This window comes from Metopolophium dirhodum, chromosome 2 (genome assembly GCF_019925205.1).
Source record: "Metopolophium dirhodum isolate CAU chromosome 2, ASM1992520v1, whole genome shotgun sequence".
In the NCBI taxonomy this organism is placed as follows: Eukaryota; Metazoa; Arthropoda; class Insecta; order Hemiptera; family Aphididae; genus Metopolophium; species Metopolophium dirhodum.
In genome coordinates, this window is record NC_083561.1 from 3801596 (window position 1) to 3827227 (window position 25632).

At 25.9% G+C, this 25632-nt stretch overlaps 1 protein-coding gene across 4 annotated transcripts in view; it reads right to left on the bottom strand.

The window, feature by feature from the left end:
• The window catches only part of LOC132938461 (nitric oxide synthase, salivary gland), a 98682-nt gene that overhangs the window by 54101 nt on the left and 18949 nt on the right, over positions 1–25632 (bottom strand). For all 4 annotated transcript variants that reach the window (XM_061005309.1, XM_061005310.1, XM_061005311.1 and 1 more), the window contains one exon: positions 18667–18900. In XM_061005309.1, the coding sequence (XP_060861292.1) occupies positions 18667–18885 (219 nt within the window). In that variant the 5' untranslated portion in view covers positions 18886–18900. The remainder of the gene's footprint in view (positions 1–18666; positions 18901–25632) is intronic.

Below are 25632 nucleotides of genomic sequence, written 5' to 3' on the forward strand. Positions count from 1 at the left end.
ATCCATAATAATTTCTTGGTACATATTTTAGTTACTTGTCTGACGCCACAGTCTGTTTTCTTTACTGTTGAATGATAAAAAAATCCGCTGAATTTATAAAAACATTATAAAACTGTGCTAGAATTGGTGTTTGTCTCTGTGTGTCGTTTCTATTGTGAACACGTAACATACCAAATGTGTTTAATCCAACCTCAAATCTTGCACATAAAGTTACTATTATTTACCCGTATTATTTACCCGTAAACTATAACCTAAATAATAACTTACCAAATTATCCTTGTCTATTAAGATTTAGTAAGGTAATTTCATAATTTGAATAATTTGTATTTATGAAGTCGTAACACATACTTTTGCTCAATATTTGCTTACACCTAATATTGACGATGCTATTATTCATAAATGCGGCGGAATGCGCACTACTGCACATACACTGCCAATATGTGCAAGACGATTATATGCCATTTAAAAAATAATACGAACATAATTAATTTTAATTTTTAAATAAATGTTATTTATTTATATATTTTTTTATTTTATTGAAGTAATCTACAATCTATACATGTTCAACTGTAATAAATAGGTTTTATGAGTGACGAGTAAGAACGATATGATAATAAGATTATGGAAGGTACCCAGTGGTAACAGCCTATAGGATAAATGTGATTACGTATTATACTTATTTAATTTTTAATACAAGCGAATTATAATGTATTATTTTCCATTTGATAAGTTTGATTAAGATCAAATTATAACATCGAAGCTGTGTTAATTTATTATTCTAAGAAAAATTTGGTTTCAATAATTATTGACAAATATTGTGTATAAATAATAGCTACTTATATTATATCTATTTAAGTTTTTTATATTATTTTGATGATTGCACATCACTGAATTAGAATAAATATTAATTTTAATTTTAATATTTATTTTATTCATGAAACGTATGAGTACATTGAGTAGTATTTATCATAATTGTATACAGGTACTTGTATGTTTGGACTTAGATTATTCAGATTTTCAGCAAAAAAATGATTTGTTTACATTAAAACTGAATAAATTAATAATTTAATACATAATAAATATCGAATCATATTATTATAGGTACTATATTGGAAAAAGTAGAATAAATTAAATTATTTAAATTGGTGAATCGACTTAATAACTAAAAATAACTAAAACAACTGTTTACATTTTTTCGAAATGATCGGATCATAACACAGAGAAATATCTATGGTTTGTGGACATTTAATTTCTAGCTAAAAAATTATTTACAGCACCTAATCACTGTACCTATTTTCTGTTGGACAATTAATTATTTGAGTAATATAGTTTTGCATATTTTTTTAGATTTGTGTGAGTTAGATGGGAGTAATTGGTTTTGAAATATAGGCTTTATTTTACTATTTAATGTGACTATGATTAATAAATAACAATAAATAGAAAAAAAAATTAGAGAATTAATTAATGACTTAATAATAATAAAACATATCCTAATAGTTTTTTAATTATGTATAATATATATATATTAATATACTATATATACTTTATTACAGTAGACGTTTATTACACACAATGGAGATAAAAACTAAAAAGTACTTTTGCAATTTTCCGTTAAACGAAATCAGAATTTAACTCAATTTTAAAAAGTGACGTAATATAATGAAATGTAATTTAATTAAAACGATAATAAAAGGAACAATTGTATAGAATTAAAACATATTATACATTTAAAAACTATTAAGACTTATACGTATCTAATAGATACTTTTTATTTTAAGTTGATTATTTTCAGTGTAAGTTAATCAGACCAAAGATTGCCATGCGTGGTAGGTACGTATTCGATTATTTGAAAACTACATTAATTCAGCTGAGTAGGTACAAAGATTAATCATATAATTATAGTGTTGACTTAACCAATGTGATTTTGAAAGTAGACCAGTTGTCACGAGGCGGCCTTACGAGAAAAATCGAAATCAGCATTTTTTCTTTCCAAAAAGTTCGAAGTGTATTAATCGTAACGCATTTGGCAACATTGAATTATTGTCTTTTAGACTATCGAATCGCAACGTAAAACCCTTATTCCGGTCAATTTCCCTCATCTATCCTTTATCCACGAAATCACATTATATGTTCTCATGGACTAGTGCTTTCCCCAACCGTTTTCGTGTTATATGTCGTTCACCTTTAAGTTGAAATTAGAAATCAGATTGGTGATATACCTACTGATTTATGCTCAACACCTCGGATGGCCCACGAATCCGTAACTACTAAATGTAAGTAAATTTAATTTGATTTGTGTCCTATATACATGAACAGATTACAAATCACAATTTTAAGTACCCATACGCTGTAGGTTTGAATCAGTTTCAAGGTTTAACTTTCGCATCATAAAAAACAATTCAAAAATGTCCTATAATTTAATAAAATTGTGTGTTCTTTGAAACAGTAACAAATACAATACAAGAGTAGGTACTCTGGTGTACCTTATATTATTATTATTATTATAACTGTTACCTATGACATAATCAGATATTCTGTACAACAATTATTTCAAAAGTTGTAATTATACCTTCGTCATCTATAAAATGTCTTAAACATTTTTAATACGAATTATAACATAAAATGGCATGAGTTCTGATAACTGATAATTTATTTTGTATAACTTATAAAAGAGGACATAAGCCAACATTTAAATTTCAACACATTAAATGATTAAACGATAGTAGATATTATACATATAATATTTTATTTAGTGTTTACTTTTCATTAAATAATTGATATTTATGATAATTATTAATCATTTTTATATTTTAAACCGATACGAATCAGATTTTTTTTTCTAAATGGTAACAGTTTGTCACGATCATTCCACATATTGTATGTGAGTACAGAAGGTTTTGGTTCGGAGGGATACATATTTATATTTTTAAAAACTCATTACAATAAGTCAATGAGATAAAACATTTTTTTCCGAATAATGTCGTGGCGAAAATGATGGAATGAATGAAAATGACACACCATAATTTTTACCATGTCTGTAGAAAAAATCACCTCATTGTTGTACTTTTTTTTTAATATTAACGAACATTGGATGTATTAAAAAAATGTTTAAGACGAAAGCTGAGTCTAAAGTTGATTCGTCTTGTGCATTGCGTATTACGTAATAAAGATTATCTATTTTCGTAATACATTGAAACCTGATATCATATTACAATAATTGTATGGAATGGTTAAAAAATAATACAAAATCTTTATTTTTTTTTTTTTACATTTTTTTCTTTTTGGATTAAACTAATTTTAACACAGAACACACGTCATATAAATTTTAAATAATATCAGCTGTTTGTATTAGTTACGAATGACTTAAGTATTTTAACATAACAAACAACGGATATTGATTTAGATCGACATTAATTTTTAAATAGTAATTATGTTCTTATTAATCTTTTAAATTCGGAGCGATGAATGTATTGATTTTAAAATGTCATGTGTTTTTGTTTTTGTGTCTGGAGACTTTTTTTATGGAAGAAACCCTAGACACAATGCTTCGATTTTAAAATTCAACATCTTTTCTGGTGGGAAAGTGAATCTAGTTGGTACTTGTGAGGGGGAGGGGGGTTCAAAAGTCAAACGCAGTGGTACCTATTTTTCTTTAAGATTTGGAAAAATAAAAAAAGTATTTAAGCAATTAAAGTTTAAATACTTAAATTTGTAAAAAAAGGTTCCACATAATCAGTTCATACTAGAACCACAAAATCTAAAAAAAATAATAAACATAATTTTTTTCAATAGACATTTAAAGTTAAAATTTGGACGAAATAATATATTTAAACGAACCGTAACAATTTTAGTTATTTCATATTTTGTATGAATCCAAAAATATTTTTCGCGGGGATTTGAAACTTTTACGTATATTTTTACATTTTATACGCAAAATTACTTTTTCAAACATTTAAAATAATTGTATGCTATTGCTTATTCATATCGTGAACCCAATCACACCGTTCTACGGTAAGTCGGTATTGATTCAAAAGTTACTAACAATAATATTATATGATATAAATATTACGTTATATTATAGTAATTAAATATTAAAACAATATAACGAATGCGATGTTTTCAGTAAAAATCAATTTAACTTACCGAATTATTGATAGTGTAATAAGTTATTATGGTAGCAATATAAAATACATATCATGAAATATATACTTAGTATTTACTAATATAAGCGACGGACCTTCTTCACTCAGAATCGTTTTTCGTAATAATAATATGTAATTATTTTTTATTGAATTCAAATTTAACTCATACATTCCAGTGGCATGTTGAAGACGAGGTAAACTCGACACCTACTATACAGCAGAGCGATTACCTTCCCTCCCCCTTTTTTTTTGTTATATCAAATTGTGATCCTGTCTGAGACCGGCAGGTACCTCCATTTTATTATTATAATATTATGTATAAAAATTGCCATGCTTAATTAAATATTTTTTTAATCTATAATAGTTAGTTTGTACATCACTGCAATTTGTTACGGTATAATATTATATTATGTTGGTAATTTATTCAAACAATATACAATTACGTAGGAAAAAATTCATATTTTATCGTATCCTTGATAATATTTTATATTTTGTTAGTAGGTAGATCGTAAGTAATTTTTAACCTATACGCGAATTATCGTTTGAATATATATCATGTTTAGATTTTGTTCTAAAATTAATTTAATAAGCATTTACCCGTGTACTTTTAAATCTAAATAATATAGAGACTTTATAGAACAATAACACTTATTATATATTATTGTACAATTAGATGGATCGCGTCAAAGTTATTCTTAGTTTACAACGCGTGGCTAGTGATAATTTGAATAATTGAGGTATTGTATTGAAACGATCTACAGTCTATAAAGTTATTGGTAGACTATTATAATATGGTTTTGTAAATATCAATAAATTGTTTGTTAATAGTTAAAACATTTGTATTTACTAATAATATATCGACTGAATATCGTTAATATTCGTATAGTATACATGAAATGTAATTCAATTTATGAACAACAACGTTTGTTATAGCCTATAAGGTATACCGTATACGCGTTATTTGTTTTACAAAAATGCAAATAATTTTAAATGAATTCCATATAGTTCACGTCCAGCGTATACTTTAATTTAATATAAAAATAAATTTTACGAATAATTTCCATTGTAATTTGATTACAACTGTTTACACATCATGATTAAAGTGTAAGCTAAATATTAATAACAACTTTTTAAAATATCAAATTTATTCAAATTTTACATTTTTGTTTTTGAAATCTCTGTCAATAGTTCTGGTTCATTTTATTTTATTGTTAAATAAAATAGTTTGCCTGTTACTCGTTAAGTAAATGTTTTTTTCTGTTGGTGTTTGGAATATATTATAGTATTTTTTAGGTGTTGTAGTAAGTTACGTTTATAGCTTAATCTCTGTTTTAAAAAAATTAAAATTTGTAGCGTATAGTAACACTGAGGAACAGTTGAGTGGAGGATGCAGAAAAGTGATAACTAGCTGTATTAAGTATAGGTGCCTATAATATTGTACAGTAATCTATTTGTCCTAGATTTCAGTTTTAATTCATTGGAACTTGAAATATGAAACTGGAAGTTTTCCGTACAATTAAATTAATTTATAATTTTTAAGAACTATTGAAATTTACTCTGACCCAATTTTTATTTATCTTGGTAATAATATCCCAAAAACAGTAAATTATTATGATTTTATTTTATTTTATCATTTTATTATCTGCTCTTTTTTTTTTTGGTTTATTATGAGTGTTCCATATTATGTTTAAAACAGTTTATTAATGTTAGCAAATATTATGGATGATCGGGACAATTGTAAATTTTATCCATACGTTGTATGTTGGCAGTCTATCAAAATTCTTTTGCTTTCTTCTCAATGTATTCGTTCGCTTCAATGAATACCTACAATACATTCACTAGCAGGTATAGAGAGATAATACGTGCGTTGGCTGAATTTTTGTGAGTTAATACGTAAAGAAGTATATCAACGTAATTTATTATCGATGTACAAATATGATGTCAGAGTATGCCATAGTTTAAAATGAAACTGTTTAAGTTATTGTATTATGTTTTTTACATGATAGTAAAACTGAACTAAATAATATTATGATTATAATGATGAATAAAGACTTTTAACTCTTTAACATTAAGGAACTAATACAATTCATTAATTACAATAGTATATTATTTATTTATCAGGTACTGAAAACAATAATTTAAATTCAATTTAACAAATGTATACAATATAATTTATATTTAATATTCTCAAGCCTATTCATACCATAATGTTTTTGGTTTTTTAAATGTATCTTCACTTAACGACAGGCATTCGTTTACACTATCTAAATTTGTACATAGCTTAATATTATGTATTTCAATAAAGTATTAACCAACATCACCGACCCAAATGGCTTTACCTGTAGGTCAACGCAGTCACGCCTTATCGTGCAACCTTCAGGTCGCCGAAATTTCAATAAAATTATTGACCACTTACAAGCAACTGAATATTAGTTTTCATCAATACCCCCCTCGATTTCCGCCAATGGCAACGCCCACTCTAAGACCAAATCTTATGCGGAAGCTACAAAAAATCAAAAAACACACGGAATAAAATATCGACAACATTCTCTCAAATTGTACATCAAAATTACACTCTTTAATTAGTCCCCTTCACTCATCAGTCTTGGTCGACCAGATAGTTCTAATTAAAATTTACGCACAAATGTGTTAAGAGATTATATTTCCAGTATATCTTATATCAATGTAATGATAGGTAATGTGTTATCAATATGTTTTTATCGCCCATTTTCAATTGCAGGATTATGTCCTTTGTTAGTAAATTCACACATATTAATAATACAAATAATAACTAATAACACTACAATAATTTTAAAACATATATAATATTATAATTTGAAATAATTGACAAACAATATTATATTATTATTATGATAAGTGTTCATCGTCACTGATTGTGGGAAACTCGTGATAAACCATCGCATACTTCGAAGAGTACTGGCGGAGACTGTCTTGACTATTGACTTTCTTATTATATATTATTGAATTATATGGTTGTTACAGTATTTTATTCTAATAAAAATTCACGTTTTCCTGAATTTATTTCGTTTTTATATACTATTAATAAAACTTGAAATTTTTCCTAAAGGAACAACTAAATCCACTTTGCTATCAGAAAATTTATCAAAGCTGAAGATTACAATTATCGTTCCACTCGAAATATAAATATTTTTAATACCTGCCGTTTTGGTAAATTTATTTTGTTTATTATAAAAACTAGTATAGTTAATTTGATTTTAAAGCTATTGATTTTTTATTTCATTATATTCTTTAATATAACAACTATATAGGTTAAATTATGGAGTTATAATAATCGAATTTGTATAACATAATTCCCTCATTATTTGACCACTGTGAACACTAGGTATTTTTGAAAATAGTATAATATTCCAAAGCGTATTCATTTGACTTTAACGCAAGGCGTCTGACAACAATAGTCATTGGTTTCGTGTTACTTATTTAATTACGAACACATTTCCACGGGATATTTAAATTTATTCAACTATTTTGACTTTGTGAAATTACTTAAATAAATCGCATGGATATTAAACTATACGTACTTGGATACCATGTTAACACTTTTGATTTGGACATTTTTTAATACCTTCTCATAGTGTTATTCGTTTTAATAATTTCAATAATGATAAATTAATTTTATTAAAAAATTACATTACTAGTGTACTATAGTTTATAAGATACATTTTTAAATAAAAAAAATAAATAACATTATAATTTACTTCTCATTATAACTTCAACTGTTGACTACTAAAATGTTTAAAATGACAACTCAATTTTCTACCCTATTGGGAAGAATATTTAATTTACATAAAGTGGTCTGAAAAATCTAGTGGTATTCCGTAAGATAAATATAATCATAATTTAAAAAGCCGTAATCAACTGGCAGCCGATCTGTTTATGATATTAGTTGTGATTTGTCTAGACGACTCATTTCAGAAAAAAATAGCTTATTGAATTGTTTTTATTGAGTTTTAAATTTCTGATATGATATTTACCTTGGATCTTGGGTTATATAGCAGATATAAAAGAATAGTATTTTGATGCAACCATTCACCTTAGTTAAGCATCTACTAATACTTTTGGTAAATTATACCTCGAGGACTGCAAAATAAATATTGACAACAAAGCATCTCAATGAAGTAATTCTGATTTTCCATCACTATTTCCTTATTTTTTTATTTCTCTCTCTCACTCTGTCTTTCTCTCTATAAGCGAGGATTTAAAATAGTTTTTAATTATTATTCTCATTTCCCATTGTTATACATACAACTTATTTCGAATTTGAGTACAATATTTGAAAATTTCAAATTATAAAGTTTAAGTCACTTCTCATATTCATCCATAATCTTCGTTCGGAATTATATCTAGTTTTTATAAGCATATAATATGAGATATTAATATTAGTTATCGTGGCTTATAAAAATCTAATTCGCCGTTATAGCTGCTATTGTATCAAACGGAAATTATTAAGATAATAAACTCACATGTTCAATAATTAAATTTTTAAAATCCGTTACACACTCCTATGATTCCTATTATAGGTAGTCCAATATTTTTTTATAAAATAATGTTGCTGTTCTGATCGACAGTTCTAAAACTAAAACATTTTTAACTTCATATTATATTTAAACTATTAAACAAATAACACACTTATTAAATTATGTTATTGATACGACATTATAAACCTAAAATTGGGGGACGGAGTGGCCGAGTGGACTAAGGCGTCGGTTGTGACGCACACCGGCGCTGGTTCAACCTCGGTTCACGGGCGGCATTTTTATTCGGGCAAGTCACGGTGTCCGGAGAACAAGTGCCGCCATCCCCCACCCCGGGCATGGCAGGTGCCCACTTGAAAATCTGCCAAAACTACACACACGTGTTTACCAACCAACAGTATCCTCCCCTACAGACAAACAAACAGCTAATGGCCATAGTTGCCGGGCTCAATGATCAATATAAAAAAAAAAAAAACAAAACATAAAATTATCTCATAATATAATATGGGTCATAAATAATAATACTGTCGTACTGATATTTCACTTTGAACGAATAGTTTGAATACTTTGAACACTAGACTCTATTAATACATTGAATATTGACCAATTATTTTATTTTATTTTAATCATTCAATGTTATCTGGAATAAGATGAGTAATATGGTACGTATGTGGTATGTTAAAATGAAACGTTATGAGACGTCATTGTTGTGTATTAAAACAACACTGAGTGAACATTTTTTTTTTTTTTTTTGTTAATTATAGTGATTGATAATATTCGCTGTAGCTCTTAAATTTATGATAATTTTAGATTTTTAATACATTTATAAAAATGTTAGACAGTCAATCATAGGCGAAAATAGGAGGGGGGGATTTAGGGGCTAAATCCCAAACGCTATTTGCGCCTATGCAGTCAATTCTACATTATAATAATATATATGGTTTAATTTTGTATTAGATACTATAATATGGTCTATGAGACATTTATGAAAAAAACCACTGTTATGGAAATTATTACCAAGATTTAAAATGTCTTAAGTAAAAATACGCATACGTTTATGCAACATTTAATCATATTGTTTTTTTTTACATAAACAATTTTTTTATGTACACATGTATTGTTATGTAAACACTAGAATATTAATAAAATTGACTTATTTCTTTGACATGATGTATAACAAAATCCTTCCAAACATAAGGAATAATAATTGGAAATTTGTGTGAACTTTTTTAAATTTATATTTCAAGTATAAAGTAAACATGTATTTTATGAAACAAACTACGAGTAAACAAGGAATACATTACCTTTTAGGTCAAGTGTTCCTTGCACGGGAAAAATTATTTTTTCTAAAGAATATTTTCAGAATTTTTTATTTTTTTGTCCTCTTTTTTTCGAGTAGCTTATTTGGACATGCTTTCTCTCGATAACCTACCTCATTGTTCCAAAGACGCTGGTGTGAAGATGACTTAAATTATTAAAATCAATTAATTCAGCCCTATATGTTCTATTTTTACTCTTGTAATCACGTAATATTGAATATTTGTTGATATCAAATTTGCGTATTGTACTAAATCGACAATGCAAGTTATACATTTTTTAATAAATAAAAAAATTGGATATTTTAGAGTATAATATTGTCTGTTCTCGTCACGTATGATATAATAACCAAAAATAATATACAATAACTGTATCATATATAATATCGTTCGTGGCACGATGATAATATTTTTATCAGGCATCCGTATTCTGTACTCATTAAAATAAATATGGCAATTTTTTCCTGAATTTAAAACTTTTGTAGTATAAATATGAGAGAGCGTTAAGAATAAAAAAAAATTGTTTTTATATAATATTTATCGTGTTGTTGAACAATAAAAAAGATCCTTTTTCAGGGCTTATCTAATTTTGGCCAATATTGATATTTTTACAACAATAGGACAAATAATATAATTTTAACTATAAATTTATTTCCAAATGTATAAATTACCTTTGTTACGTTTGTGTATAGAAATATAATATAATTTTCGAACAAAAAACTTATTAAGTTTCGTATAGGTAAGTGTAAATTATTTAGATTTTATTGCCCAAAAAGTACAAACATAACACTAAAAATCAGTATTATATGTAATATCATACATACATACTACAGTCTACAACAATACTAAAACCGTCGATACCAGTGAAAGTTAAATGAATATGAACACTATTGTTAGTAATGTACAGTGTGCATGTTTCACGAGGATAAAAACTAAAATTAATTTGCTGATAAAAGAGCTGGCTATATTTTTGTTGAACGAGTATCCAGTGATGTTTTTTTTAAATTTTGTTTTTGATTATAATGATGCTCAAATATAATGTGTATAATTTTTTTTATGAAAATGTGTTTCTTATGCAAGTTTTTATACTTTCGTGTTTCACAGTATACCATTGCAAGTTATTAACAACAAAAATAATGTGCGTTTTACAAACATTGTAATGGTTAAATCTCCGTTTCAATTTTCCTACCTAACCAAGTTTTTTTTTTAATAAATACGGAAAGTTCTACGTTATTATCTGATTATATTCTTAAATGCTTATAACATAATATATTTTATACTGCAGAGAGACATTACTTTAGATGAATATAAACATGTTAATTCCTAGATATGGTAATAAAAATAATAATAACAAATATTATTCAGTAACAGTAGTATAACACCTCTTCAGTTAACTACAGAGTGATATATTGAACGTAAGACACTCGTTATTTGAGAAAACAATGACGTTTTTAAAAATATTTAGTTTATACAGTTGTATACAGTTTTTATACAAAACAACATTTTTGGAAAATTATTAAATTTTTTTATCAAATTTCTTATCGTAATCATTTGTTAAGTTTTTTACTCTTTTGAATGACTGCATATATATATTTATAATTTCATATTCCAAAGGAGAATATTCTTTGGAGTATTTTGATCTATAAAAAACAAATTTCGGACAAGTAGTTTGTGAGTTATACATATATATTTAAAGTTTAGACGAGCGGAGTAGTGGACCAACATTTTGCGTGGTATCCAGTACCACTTAACTCCGCTCACCTAAACTTTAGATACTTTTAACTCATAATCTACTTGTCCCAAGTTTGATTTTTATATATTGAAGTACTTCAAAAACATTCTGCTTCAGAATAAGAAACGAAAAATGTATGTTGTCATTAAATAAAATTAAAAAATTAAACAATTATAAAAATATTTTTTTTTTTAGAAAAAATTTGTTTAACAACTATAAATAATGTAAAAAATATTTCAGAAAACGTTAATAGTTTTTGAAATAATGAGTGTCTTACGTTAAATGGATCACGTTCATTTTAATCAAGACATGCAAACGTCTTTGTGCAAAGGAAATAATGGTTTTGTCGAGAATTAAAGATATTCGATTTCAAATTTTGGAGATTCATTTAGCGTCAATTAGTATTAAATAATTAAATTTTTCCCAATGGTATATATATTTTCTATATGTAATTAGTTAAACGCTTTTAAATTAATTTACTTAGTTTTATATACAAATTTATTATAGAATTGCTGTTAATTTCGGAAATGTTAAACATTCGATTAAGATTAGAACTTTGGAAATTAGTTTGGACTCGGTGTACATTAATGACTACAAAAATAATTATACATACGGAAATGATAATGATTACCACTATATTATAGATTCCATAAATAATTAAAAACTTAAACATTGACAAAATGAACTATGTATTAATTAATACTCTTGTATTTTATGTAAGTATATATTATTTTAAAATTGAGAATATAAATGATATATCAATCTATAATCTACCGTTTTTTCTATTGAAATGTATTCATTGCAACTAAGGTCACGTCTATGAAGTAGGTATATTTCTCATTGTAAATACATTTTTAATAGGTTTTCAAAAAAATTCTGTTTCTTTTGTTATTTATCAGTTGTTGAGTAAAAGTTAGTTTTTATGTAATTTATGTAATACATACAATATGCAATACAACATCATGTCTGTCATTGAATTTATCTTCTAATTAAAAATTCACTAGTTTGAAACAATCTAGAGTAATTTTAATTATTGAGTTTGATAATTAAAAAGCTGATTCCTGGACAAACAAGAACTTTTATTAATTCGAAATATTTTCAAGACACTTTTTTTTTATAGTTTAAAGTTTGTTTTTATATTTGATTTAATCGATATATAATTTAAGAATATACTTTTAAAATTCTATCTTATTGTGAATAAAGAGAGTATTGGAATGCTTTCTCGTATAATCAAATATAATATCATTGAAAATATAAAATCAAAATGTTATATTAAGATGCCACAATATATAAGTACCTAATAGTATAGTTATCGAACAATGAACCTAGGTAGATATTTAAGTATTTTCAACTGAAATTATTGTAGGAAATGTTGTGTCTGACATCTTTATAAACTGCTATAAGAAAAAAAAATCAAATTTAAGCATAGAATATACTACTACCGCGTCACAGCACTTCACATCTGTGAATTTTTCTGAACTCGCAATACGTCAAATATACTTCGCTTTATATATTACATAATAATATATAAATGGCTTAGGTTCCGAATTCATGGTGGTAAAATATTTTTAAGAAAATAACGCATTGTTACGTCGTATTTTAATTCCCTTGTGTTTATTTTTCGAGAACATCGCAGCTGGTACTTAAAGAAATTATTTCCTCTCGTGGATTACATAAATGCCTGGTTGATATACACAATACAAATTACAAATATAATATTTATTTATGATAATGCATGACGTGTATTTCTTATTTTTATATACTTGTGCATTTTTTTTTTTTTGACAGAATGACATTTTTTAGAGTTTTAATTTTTGAAATTTTATTTCAATATAATTTTTCTGTTTAAATAATTGTATTACACTTTTGATTCCTACTGAACATGTTTTTTAAATAAATAAATAATACGAAATGCTTAAAATTTATGATTTTTTTCAGCATGCAGTAAGTTGTGTAAGGTATCATACTGTAGTATTCATTACCTTTTAATTTTTTAAATATTTCAGTATTCTTAGAAATGTAAGCTTTAGCTTTTCATTGATTGATATAAAAATTAAAATATCAATAAATCAACAAATTATTATTTTGCAAAAATGAGTACGTACCTAGCTCATAGGTGTGATAAAATATTTAGGTTATTTATTGAACATTTTAGTGAAAGTGCTAAATGCAGATGTTACCAATTTCAAACACAAAATGGTATGCAAATTGAATATTATAAGGATCAGAACTATCTATGATATGATCAGTGAGTTATGTTAATTGGTTTTTAGATTTAATACGTATTTCGCAAACGTCACAATCGATCTTAAAAAACGAATAAACGAATTAAATTCTATTGAATTGTGTCGAATAAATCGTATTTGTATTTTGCACATCGTACCTGACTTATATATATATATATATATATATATATATATAGTTGAATGCAACCTATTTAAAATTTTAGTTATCACATAAGTAAATGTAAACTGTGAATATAATGCTATAATAATATAGTGCTTATGTATTATTTAGGTATAAATAGGCATTTTAGGAAATGTTTGTTCAAAGTCAAACTAACGGACCATCGGACAATATCAATAAACAAATTTTGTCAAATTCCTTAGAGAGGAAACGTAATATTACAATCACTAATTTTAATTTCAGTTTTTTTTTATATACATTATATTATTCTTAACACTGCATATTTTTACTATTCGAACAAAACTTTAAAATATTTTTCATTTTAAACTTTATTATGTAACCTTTTGTGGAGATTGAAAATTGTTTAAAAATACAAACGGCAATAAATTTCAGTTGAAACGACAAAAGCACAAATAGATTAATTCCTACCTATATCACAATATCGGTAGAACGGTGTAAAAAATATAGGATATTCGATTGAACTCTCCTGCAGAACTTCCTAAAAAATTATGAAAAGAAAGTATCGTTTGAGTTAAAAAGCTTTATTATATCGAAAACCTTGATATTATATCCTTTGACCCTTGCTATGTCTTTATACTTGACAAAAATTATAACAGATTTTGTCTTTTTTAGATTCTTAAATCACTACCGAATCGATTAGAATATTCCACTAGATTTTTATAAAACATATTTACATATTTATTTAGCATTTTTTTAAAATGTATTTATAAATAATAAATAATAATTTGAAATGTTGACTCAGAAGTTTCAGAAATATTTTTTAAATACATTTAAATTTTAACAACGGTAGTTGTAAATTCAATCAGCTCAAGATTAATTAATATTTAAAGAGAATGATTGAGAAACATCCCCAAACATAGAATTAATAAAAAAACCCAGTGTTAAAATAACAGTTTGTGAATATATTTTTATTTCGTCATACCGACATGTCATTCGGAAAGGAATAGGTAGTTGAACATTTTTTTTTAGTTAAACGTGAAAATTTATTGGAATAGAATAGCGTTTGGTATAAATAATATGCAAATTGATAATACATTTTGAATGAGAAAAAATTAATATTCCTCATGATTTTTTTTTACCACAAGTCATCTCAAAATTAAGTTTGACATTAATTTAGTTTCTACACCAACGCGATTACGTTATAATCTGGTTCGGTAAAAAAAACGAAAGAAATATTAAGAACTAATCATTAATTATGTGTATTGATTTTTTAACGTACGTATTATATAGTAATCTTTATGACTTTAATCTTGAGGAATTTTGCAATATTGATGATTATTTTTAATATGACGTTATACCTATAATATACGTATCGGTGGTGGTGTAATATGGAATATTAATTTAAATAAACAATACTTTTAATTTTTTTTATTTTTACAAGAAATATACAATCTATACCAGCTATAAGACTATAATATTATGTCATATGTGCAAGATCCATTATAATATTATATGTTATGTAATAAATTAAATAGTATTTAATAATTAGTGGATAAACTTTGAGGAGGGAGGTCACCCAATGTTAATAATAGTCACAGGTAGATTCTTAAAAATATTATTTTTTATTGGGAGACGGAGTGGCCGAGCGGACGCGCACCGACGCCGGTTCAAAACCTCGGCCACGGGTGGCATTTTTCTTCGGGCAAGTCACGGTGTCCGGAGAGAAGTGCCGCCATCCCCCACCCGGACATGGCAGATACCTACGGGTGCCCAATAAAAAATCTGCCAAACTGTGTAAACGTGTTTAAAACCTACAGTACCCTCCCACACAGTAATAACCACCCGATGGCCTAAGTTGCCGCAAGATAATTAATAAAAAAAAATAAAAATAATTTATACACTATAAAAACATTTTTTTTTTTTTTTTAAATCTGTATATATTTAATTTGCGATTGGTAGGTTGTTAATACTATGCATCTAGCAGATAACGACACAGTTTACGTTTAAAGTCATTGAATGCGTCTTGAAGGATTACCGGGAATTGTGCGGAGTGCGAGATTTAAGCAACAATAATACTTAAAAATATTAATTTAAGATGTATACTCATAGTTTTTTGTAAAGATATCGGATTATCATTATCTTGTTATAGATTATAATAATAATTTTGAGTCATTTACTTATATATATATCGTAGAATCATTAGGTATGGATATTAATTGATATTTGTTACTGTAAAATAATCTTGTTCGTTCTTTTTAGTTTTTAGTTAAAAAAATCACAATTCAGATAGTACTGAAAATAACAACAATGTTATAGATTTACAATATGATAAATTGATTAAAAAGTTTTTTTATTATTAGACACAATAGAGATTTGAGTTTTGATTTAAATTTAAAGTTTTTATTATGATTTAATGATGGAGATAGTCTTATTTAATCTAAAACGACAGCATAACTGATTCGGAATTGACTTTCTTTTATTTGCGTCAAATCGGAATAAGCTCGTTAATCAGCTTCAGAATGACAACAAAAATCGAACAGTAGTTATTTCTTAATATGCTGAATTTTTCTTTCTTTAGATTATAAGTTTATGGGTCATTTAACTTACTTTGATTTATATTTTTGAATTAGTTTGGACAAACGTGATATAATATCCTATTTAAAAGTACTTAGTGGACAATTTATTTAAAATATGTAAAATCTAGATAATTCCAATAAAATTCTTGCCTATCATGTATTATGTACATATTATATAATAGTAAATCTATATAAGTGAAATTAAATAAAGTGGTAATCTGAAATTTTTGTTTTGTTGAATAATAAATAGGTACCGAAGTTAATTCCGTTTCCAAGTAAATTATTTTTTATGATATTATTTACCATAAATCTAGTGTGTATATAAAAATAAATACTTTTAATAAACTTGCATAATATTTTATAATAATAGTTTTATAATATTTAAACATATTTTTTTATGTGTATATTTTTAAATAGACTACATTTCAACGAAGGGGGTGAAGATAACAGGTCGAGAACTACAACTGATCTAGTAGATACCATTTTATTAAATAATATTGAAATTCTAAACAAATGATGTGGATAACAGCTGATGACATATGAGAAAATATTAAGTACCTACCCATATTAAATAGATAGGGTATCTATATTATAAGAATGTAAAAATATAAAATATTTAATATTAATATTATGATAGTTAATATAATATATTAAAGCTTAAAAAACATACAAATAAAAATATAATTTAACGATATCATTGATTTTGCTTAATTGCTTGCATTTTATAGATGCGTAGTTATGAATTAAATAAAGCGTCTGATTTTACAAAACTCTAGTGTGGTTTATCCTCTTAAACTTATATAATCACTAAAACTTGTCCGTACAAATCCTTTCACCATGTTATTTAAAGAAAAATGTGTGAAAAAAAAAATATTATGTGTAAACAAGGAGTATTATATATGTTTCCAAAACAGGATTTATGCCGATAATGTGTTTGACAACGGATAACTAAAAATTATTCAAAAATATACAGTACATTGTTCATGTAACACGTCACCTATGTATAACATACGAAGTATATATTATGTCCATTAGTGGTGTGTCCTATAAACATGGTAAATATTAGTATAGCAAGTGTATGTATATTTTAGATTTTGAGAGATATCGAGGAGTTGGGAGATTTTAAAACTGTGTGTTCATTAATTAATTTTAATTACATTTTTTAGATTGGGCTGTGATGGAACTCTAGGTAGATTTCAGCGAATGCTCTAACAGTATTTCATATAAAGATCTTCTATCGAAGAGAAACACTGGTGTAGATGCGTCTGTGTCTTAAAGTGTGACGCGTAGTTTTTAAATATTTAAAACTGCTGAAAAAAAAAAATTATAGAATTTTATAGTAAATTCGTTTTAATAATTCTCGTGCATATAGTCAATTTATGTTTCACATAAGACTTGTTTAACTATGTGTTATGTGACATATAAATGCACAATACATACGAATAGTAAAACCTATCTAACCCTAACCTAACCCAACAATTTGCGGTGTCCATAAATAATTAAATATTTAAAACCATTTAACTGTGATTGCTTTATTAGTATTATATGATGATAACGCATCCATCTATATTTTTAAGACACCTGTCGACCGAATATCCTACCAAAATTGATTTAACTATTGGTCAAAAAAATCTGAAGATTCAATCAGAATAATAATTATTAGATGATTTCTTAAAGAAAAAATAAATTGTATATACAGTGTAACTATAACAAATATTGATTTTTGACCGTTAAAAAATACGTGATCCTAACAATAGGGTTCGTTCTACTCTTGAGATGAGTTGGCTTTTCAACGTTAAATTCTGTCGGCAGATAAGTCGGATAAGCATCTGTCGGTTTTTTTTTTTTACATACATTAGCTGCCCCCGAAGCCATTTACGTACCTACATGAACATTGTTGAAATCGGGATGGCTTTTTGTTTCAATTAAAATGCAACTGTTTTAGCACACTACACATATTTGGTTTGAAAAATGATACATAATATTATATTATATACACAATATTAGTAACATACTAACCTTGGTAGAATTATGGTGCAATGAATCGAATGCTTCTCCTTTGGATATGAGGTTCTTCAGTTTCAGCGGTTTTTGGACAGGGACGTTCGAATGGCCGTTCGATAATCCATCGGCGGCTAAATCAATGAAACGACTACTGACCAATGATCCTCTTTTTGTCGTGTTACCCGGTATGATTAATTCTAGCGGAACTGATTCGTCCGGCGTGTCGCGTGCCATTCTTGTCGGTTGTTTCTAAATTAATTCAAAATATTTAAAAATTGTTAAACAACTAATTGTATCAATTGATTTACATTTAAAATAAAAAACCTTAAATGACCTACAATGCTGCGTATTACCTGCACTAAATGTATTGTATTTTATGGCAATAATATAGGTGTTAAAAAATTAAACGTACTAATGTGTTTTAGACGTTTTAGTCCTGGGAAATATATTAAACAAAATTATATAAAATATATTACGAATAATAATGACATTTACGATTGAATTTTCAATATTCTTAAACCTAGAAAAGTTATTATAAAGATATACAACATTTAAATTAAAAAACGTATTTGAATATTATAATAATATATAATATTAATAGTTTATTACCATTATTCACTATAACTTGTATATCCCATTATCTTAACCACGGTTAAAAATATTATTGACAATAATCATATTTTGACGATTTTCATAAGAGCCTTAAAATAATTAAATAAGATTAATGCGTATTCCTAATGAGTTTCTTTGTGTTGAACTACTTTTTCATCGGCTTAGCATTGCCTAACTATTAAGCATGACTTATTGGTTGTTTATTTCAATGAACCCTTTTAAAATGTTTAAGTGTAATGAATAATTGATTTTCTTTTATTGTATTTTACCATTATTTCTAAAAAGAAAGTAGACAATTTGTGGAAGAATTTTTTTTTACATAATTTAAAAAAAAAGTCACTTTGTAGGTTTCCAATCGCACCTTATAGTTGGTTAGGCTGTAGGCCACTGTATAATATGATGTGTTCGAATATTGAATTCAATGATAGTTCGTTACCTACAAAATAATATGTATAGCGGTTCTCTGCAGATACGCAGTGTCTATTTCTAAGGATATTTAACTTAGTTTATTCATAAACTATATTTTAAGTAATTTATTCGTATAATATTAGTAATAAATAATAATGTAATCTAAACTAATTTTGGCCAAAAACTTCACATATATTTTATATACAATATTTATAATAATAAATTGTTCTGAGTGTATAATTTATATTTTTTGATAACTGTAAAAACAACTTATGGAGAACTGCCTAGTAATAAATTCTTATATTTGTTAGGCTTTTTATGAAAACAAACTAAAAAACGAAAAAAAAAATCATATTTTTTATAAACAGTTCAAAAAGTGCCAAAATATTGTAAAATGTTATCAATGTTTAAAAAATTATATTTATTAACATTTGGAAGTATTTAAGGTAATTTATTTTTAAATTCAAACAAAAAAGCAAAATTGATTTTCTCAAAAACTTATTTTAGTTTTTCCCGGTTACCACTGCTCCAAAAGATGATGATAGAAACAAAACGTACAGAATAAAAGTGTTGGGCTATGTATAAAATAAACCGTACAGGGTTGGAACATAACAACTAAGATTAGTCAAATAAAAATATAATTATAAATATTCAAGTCTAACAACTGATTTTTTTCAAAAAAACTGAGATTGAACTTTAAACCAAATAAAATCTATTCAATGGTTTTATTACAAGTTGAGATTATAATTTATAGATGATTTGCTTTTATTATATGGGGTTCAGTGTATAATCGAAATTATACGCTGATAACAAAATACGTTCGATTCGTAATTAAAATTATAATTTTCAATTATCAACATATTCGACGTCTGTGGTTTAAATTAAATACACACGGGACCAAAGGGTAAACGCAGTTAGATAATTTTATCGTTCGTTAATTTCCTCCCCTAAGTATTGTCAGTTAAACTGTTTAATAGTTAAATGTATATATAATATATATACACTCAATAACGAAATAAAAATATAAGTGGTTCAATAAACGCCTTGGGATGGTTAATGGTTATATTATAGGTTTGATCGAGGGAAAGGGGTCAAAGACTCGTGCTTGTAGTTAAGTAATATTTGCGAGCTATCGAGGAAAACGTTTTTCTTACACTATCCCGTGGGGGTATTGTTGTACCGGATGAATGAACCGGAAGGGTCGATTATATGGCACTTGTGTTAGAATAACGTTCCGACTGACCGCAGTCGCTTGCCTCTTTACATACAGAGCACAGTAATTATTCTATTTGTTTCACCTCACCCTGTTTTCGGTAAAAATTAATAATAGCAATAAATTATTTTTAATGTCGAAAATAGAAAAAAACAAAACGAAAATACAATCGGTGTGCGCTGCAACACTGTGTTTTACCTCTGTAAATTATGCCTTTGGACAAAAAAAAAATAATGGAAATATAATAATAATAACACTCTATTGACAGTTTGTATTATCAAGTAACAAACAGACTGCTGGTTCCTGATTTTAAACGAAGAGTTTTTTATTACTGTCAAAAATGGCTTTTGGTTTTGACATAGGGTTTTTTTGTTAATGTATTCGATACATATTTAGTAATAAATATTATTATGTATTTGTTTAACGTAAAAATCGCCAATCAGCGAGCCCTTTTTTTTGTTGATATTTACTATGTGGAATAATCGAAAAACAAATCACTTTGGAGACGAACTTTATTAACGAGAAATTTTAACTGTCTAAAAATGCAATGTACGTTTTTCTACGTTTATTAACATTGGACATTTTTCTCTTGGGTATATAATAATTGTATATAATATTATTTGACCAAAGTCTAAAATAAAGTTAGATTTATCGTATTTTTTTTTTTTTTTTTTGATGAATCAAGGTGTAGCTTTTGTAATAAAATAATAATACTCATAATAAAAGTAAATAATTTTTGTATGATTCTACTCTTATATGACATTTTTTAAATGTAACGGCTGATCCATAAATATATATTACTCCTAAAATAGCAATAATAATATGTCATCTTTAACATTTCTTTTACGTAAAATAATAAATATGGATTCCATACTTCCGAAAACTCGAATACGCAGTTACAAATTATGTTTATGTATCCATTATAAAATGTTTAGAGAAGTCTTGGGTATTATTTTGATATTTTTATTTTAGAAAGCTGTTATCAGGGATTTAAAAATAGGAGAGTTTGAACACTTATAATTCAGATCGTTATTTGATATAAACTTGAGAGTAGGTAATTTAGATAATGTTCTTCTATATAAATTTTATAATAGTTTCGTGTAACCGATTGTGTAGCTAAATATATTATATTACAGTGTGTGATGGGCATACATCAGAACAGATACTACTATAATATGATATTTTAAATAATTGATTACGATAACTGTATATTATTTAAAGTAGTAAAGTATTTGTATGAGTTATTGTATGTAAAAATATAAAATAAAGATTTTCTTTTAAACCTTCATAGAATATCGTTTTATCGTATACATGAGTACATGGCCACATAAATAAATAAATAATATTTTCATATTAAATTCTGTGTGGTAAAGGATCTATTAGTTTACAATGAACTCGGAAGAGTTGTTTGAATGCAATATTTTATCATAACTCTTAAATGTAATATCAAAATACTGAATACACCATATCCTGCACCAAAGTGAGCGAAGGGAGACCGAGTATCTTCTGTAAGTATATAATCCAGGTATATCGTGTTCGACTTTCTTTAGACTATCTCTTTGGCCATATTTTTTTTTTTAGATTTGTTAATAATTTTTTAAGCTTGACGTTTATCTGAGAAGTATTAAATTGAAATTACTTTAAACGGCTCGTATGTTTATAATAATTGATATTTTTTTGAGTAAAGTATAGAACACAGGTGAAAATTAATGAAATAGAGTGTAATGTATTGGAATTACTTATATGCAATAAAACTAAATACTAAGACTACAATTTCAAAAATATAAATCAAATATGACAAGACAGATTAGACAGAATAATATGTATAACAACATAAGTCTATCAAGAGGATTAGTAGATAACGATGAGCGAGTGGATAAAGAATCATAAGACAGTTTCATAAACGGTTTAAGTGATAAGACAAAGGAATATCAGAGTAGTATATTAGATTTATAAGGTACGTTCATATTAGATAATTGTATAAAATATGTATAGTATTATTAACCGTGAAATGTTCTAAAAAAAAATAATAAAAAAACGTAATAAATTAGTTTTCTCGCTCCACTCTGGATAATACCGTTGGAAGTGAAAAATTGTTTTTGGTACTCCATAAATAAAAAAATATTATTTACATTGTTAGAAATAGGAAATATAGGTAGATTTTACAATAGTTGTGAATTGAATGGAACTATTATATACAATTATAAACCTTACACATGATATACATTTCGTATATAATATTATATATAACATTGCATTTAGGCAACCAACAGAAGTTATACAATTAATTATAATACAGTTCAGAATTCTCCATCAAAATATACAAAAGTAATTATTAAGAATTATTATCTATATCATGATTTATAAAGACTAATGATTATACTAAAATACGTACTATATATTATATTTATATACTTGAAATTGATGTCAGTTAAAAATAATATAAATTATCTACTATCGATCTCTGATACTTATTACTAACTAACACAGTAAATGAACTTTAACATGCATTTTATCCACAGTTATTATTTATTTATATTTATTATTGAGTTATTCAAAACACTTAAGGTATAGTATTTTACTAAACTTTTCATTGTTTGTTATAAATATTACACAACATAATAACTTGAATTAATTACTATCAATAATATAGAATAAAATATAGATTTATTGGCTTTTAAATCATTTTCTTTTAAAATAAATTAGAAATACTGAATTTATTATAAGGTAGTGCCAGGGTTGGTAGTTAAACTGAAAAATGATTTCCATTTAGATTCAATTTCAAAATGAATTTTCAATGCCTACACTAATCTCGAAAAAAATTAATTTCTATCGTAATTTATTCACTTTTGAATAATAAAAAGGATATTTTACACACCCGATGGTTTTATCTGTCTGATACACGCAACATACTACGTACTCGTATTATTAGATACTTATAGTAAAAATGGTTTTACAACTTACAAGAAGTATAACCGTTTGGCTAGTAACTGTAGGGCAATATAAACAACGCATTTTTTACATATTATAATAGAGGATAGCTTAATCTGTAAATTTGATAGGCTTAAAACTTTTATAACTTAATTATAAAATTATAATATACTTATATACTAGACATTATAAGAGTATCTGAGTATGAACGTGTACATACTAATATGTAAATTAAATACGTCTTGTATCTAGGTAGTTGGTTTACAATATAAATAATTTGATTTTCGTAGAACCAATTAATATTAGGTACCTAGATATTAAAAACACTATGATTACCTATCTTAATACAGTAAATACATTTTTTTATTCCTCGAAAAATTAATTGTGTAGCTACCTATTTATTTATGAGCAACCGAAAATATTCATAACTTAGATTAGGTATTTAAAAAGTGTACTTTACATTTATTTTTACTATTTTGTACCGAAGTGATTTCTGTAGATTTTAACATTATAAACGGAAACTCGAGTATACCATCGATTCAGTGTTATTACACATATTACTAGGTATAAATAATATATATTTTAAATGCAACAATTAATAAAAATTGAATTTTTGAAATTAGGAAAATAATTTTTTACATCTAAATTGCGTAAGCAACAAATAAAAAACATGAAAAAATGAATTATGTATAGTAGATTATAGGTATGAAGTTTAAACGTAAAGTATATGAACTATATGAAAACATATGAGTAGATAACCGATAAACATTGATTATTCGTCATGACTTGTAATGTGCTAACTAGGTACATAGCATAGGTACAATTACAATTGATTGATTAAAATATCCAATATGTCTTTTTGTAGAACATATTGTGTGATGGTACTTTAGATCTACTGAAGGTTATTAAATTACATGGAAAAAGTATAAAACGATGTAACCTTCATTTATTTTAAAGACAAAAATAACAGGGAGGAATATAATTTAATGAACATTTTTTACCTGATCTATGCTATATGTTGCCTTTCCTTAATTTTATGGTTGCGATCTAAATTACTGAACATATTATACTACACAATATTATGCGACAAGAGATTTGACGATTTACATTAAATCCAAACAACAGTCAAATTCCATTAATTATAAAAATTATCTATGTAAAAAAGTTGTGGCATTATAATATATATTTTATAGGTAAAAAATTAATCTGAATATTGTTAAAAGTTTAAATGTTCAATATGATAAAATATCATAATAACCAGGAACACAATGATTCATTGTAGTATGCTAAGCATAAATATTTTGTTCTTTTAGTTGATACAGAAATCGTTTTTAGTTTTTAGTTGATTATTTGATATTTGATAAAGGCTTGGAGTAAACACAATAAAATTCTCCACATAAATGTTTGTCATTATCTTGATATCACTATACTGTTAGTTAAGTTATATTGTTATTATCATTTACAGTTGACAGTTCCTTTAGAGATGTAATTACTTTTTAAATTTAAATATATTGTTTAAATACCTATAGGTTACCTACCGTTATCGAATAAAGTCATATTTGCATAACTAATTAAAAATATATGTACCTATACCAATAATATTTTTGAAACTTTGAAAAAAATATTAATTTTCATAGTAGTATGAGTTCAGAGTTGTCTATTATTGTTTCGACTATAATATATTTTGAATAATTTAGAGTAGGGTAAGTATAACGTATATTATAGGAAACTGAACCCTTTTTAACCCAGTTTAATGTTGTTTAAGTTTTAAATTTTATTCAAAATCTCTACTCACTTTACACAGTTAAGAAACAACA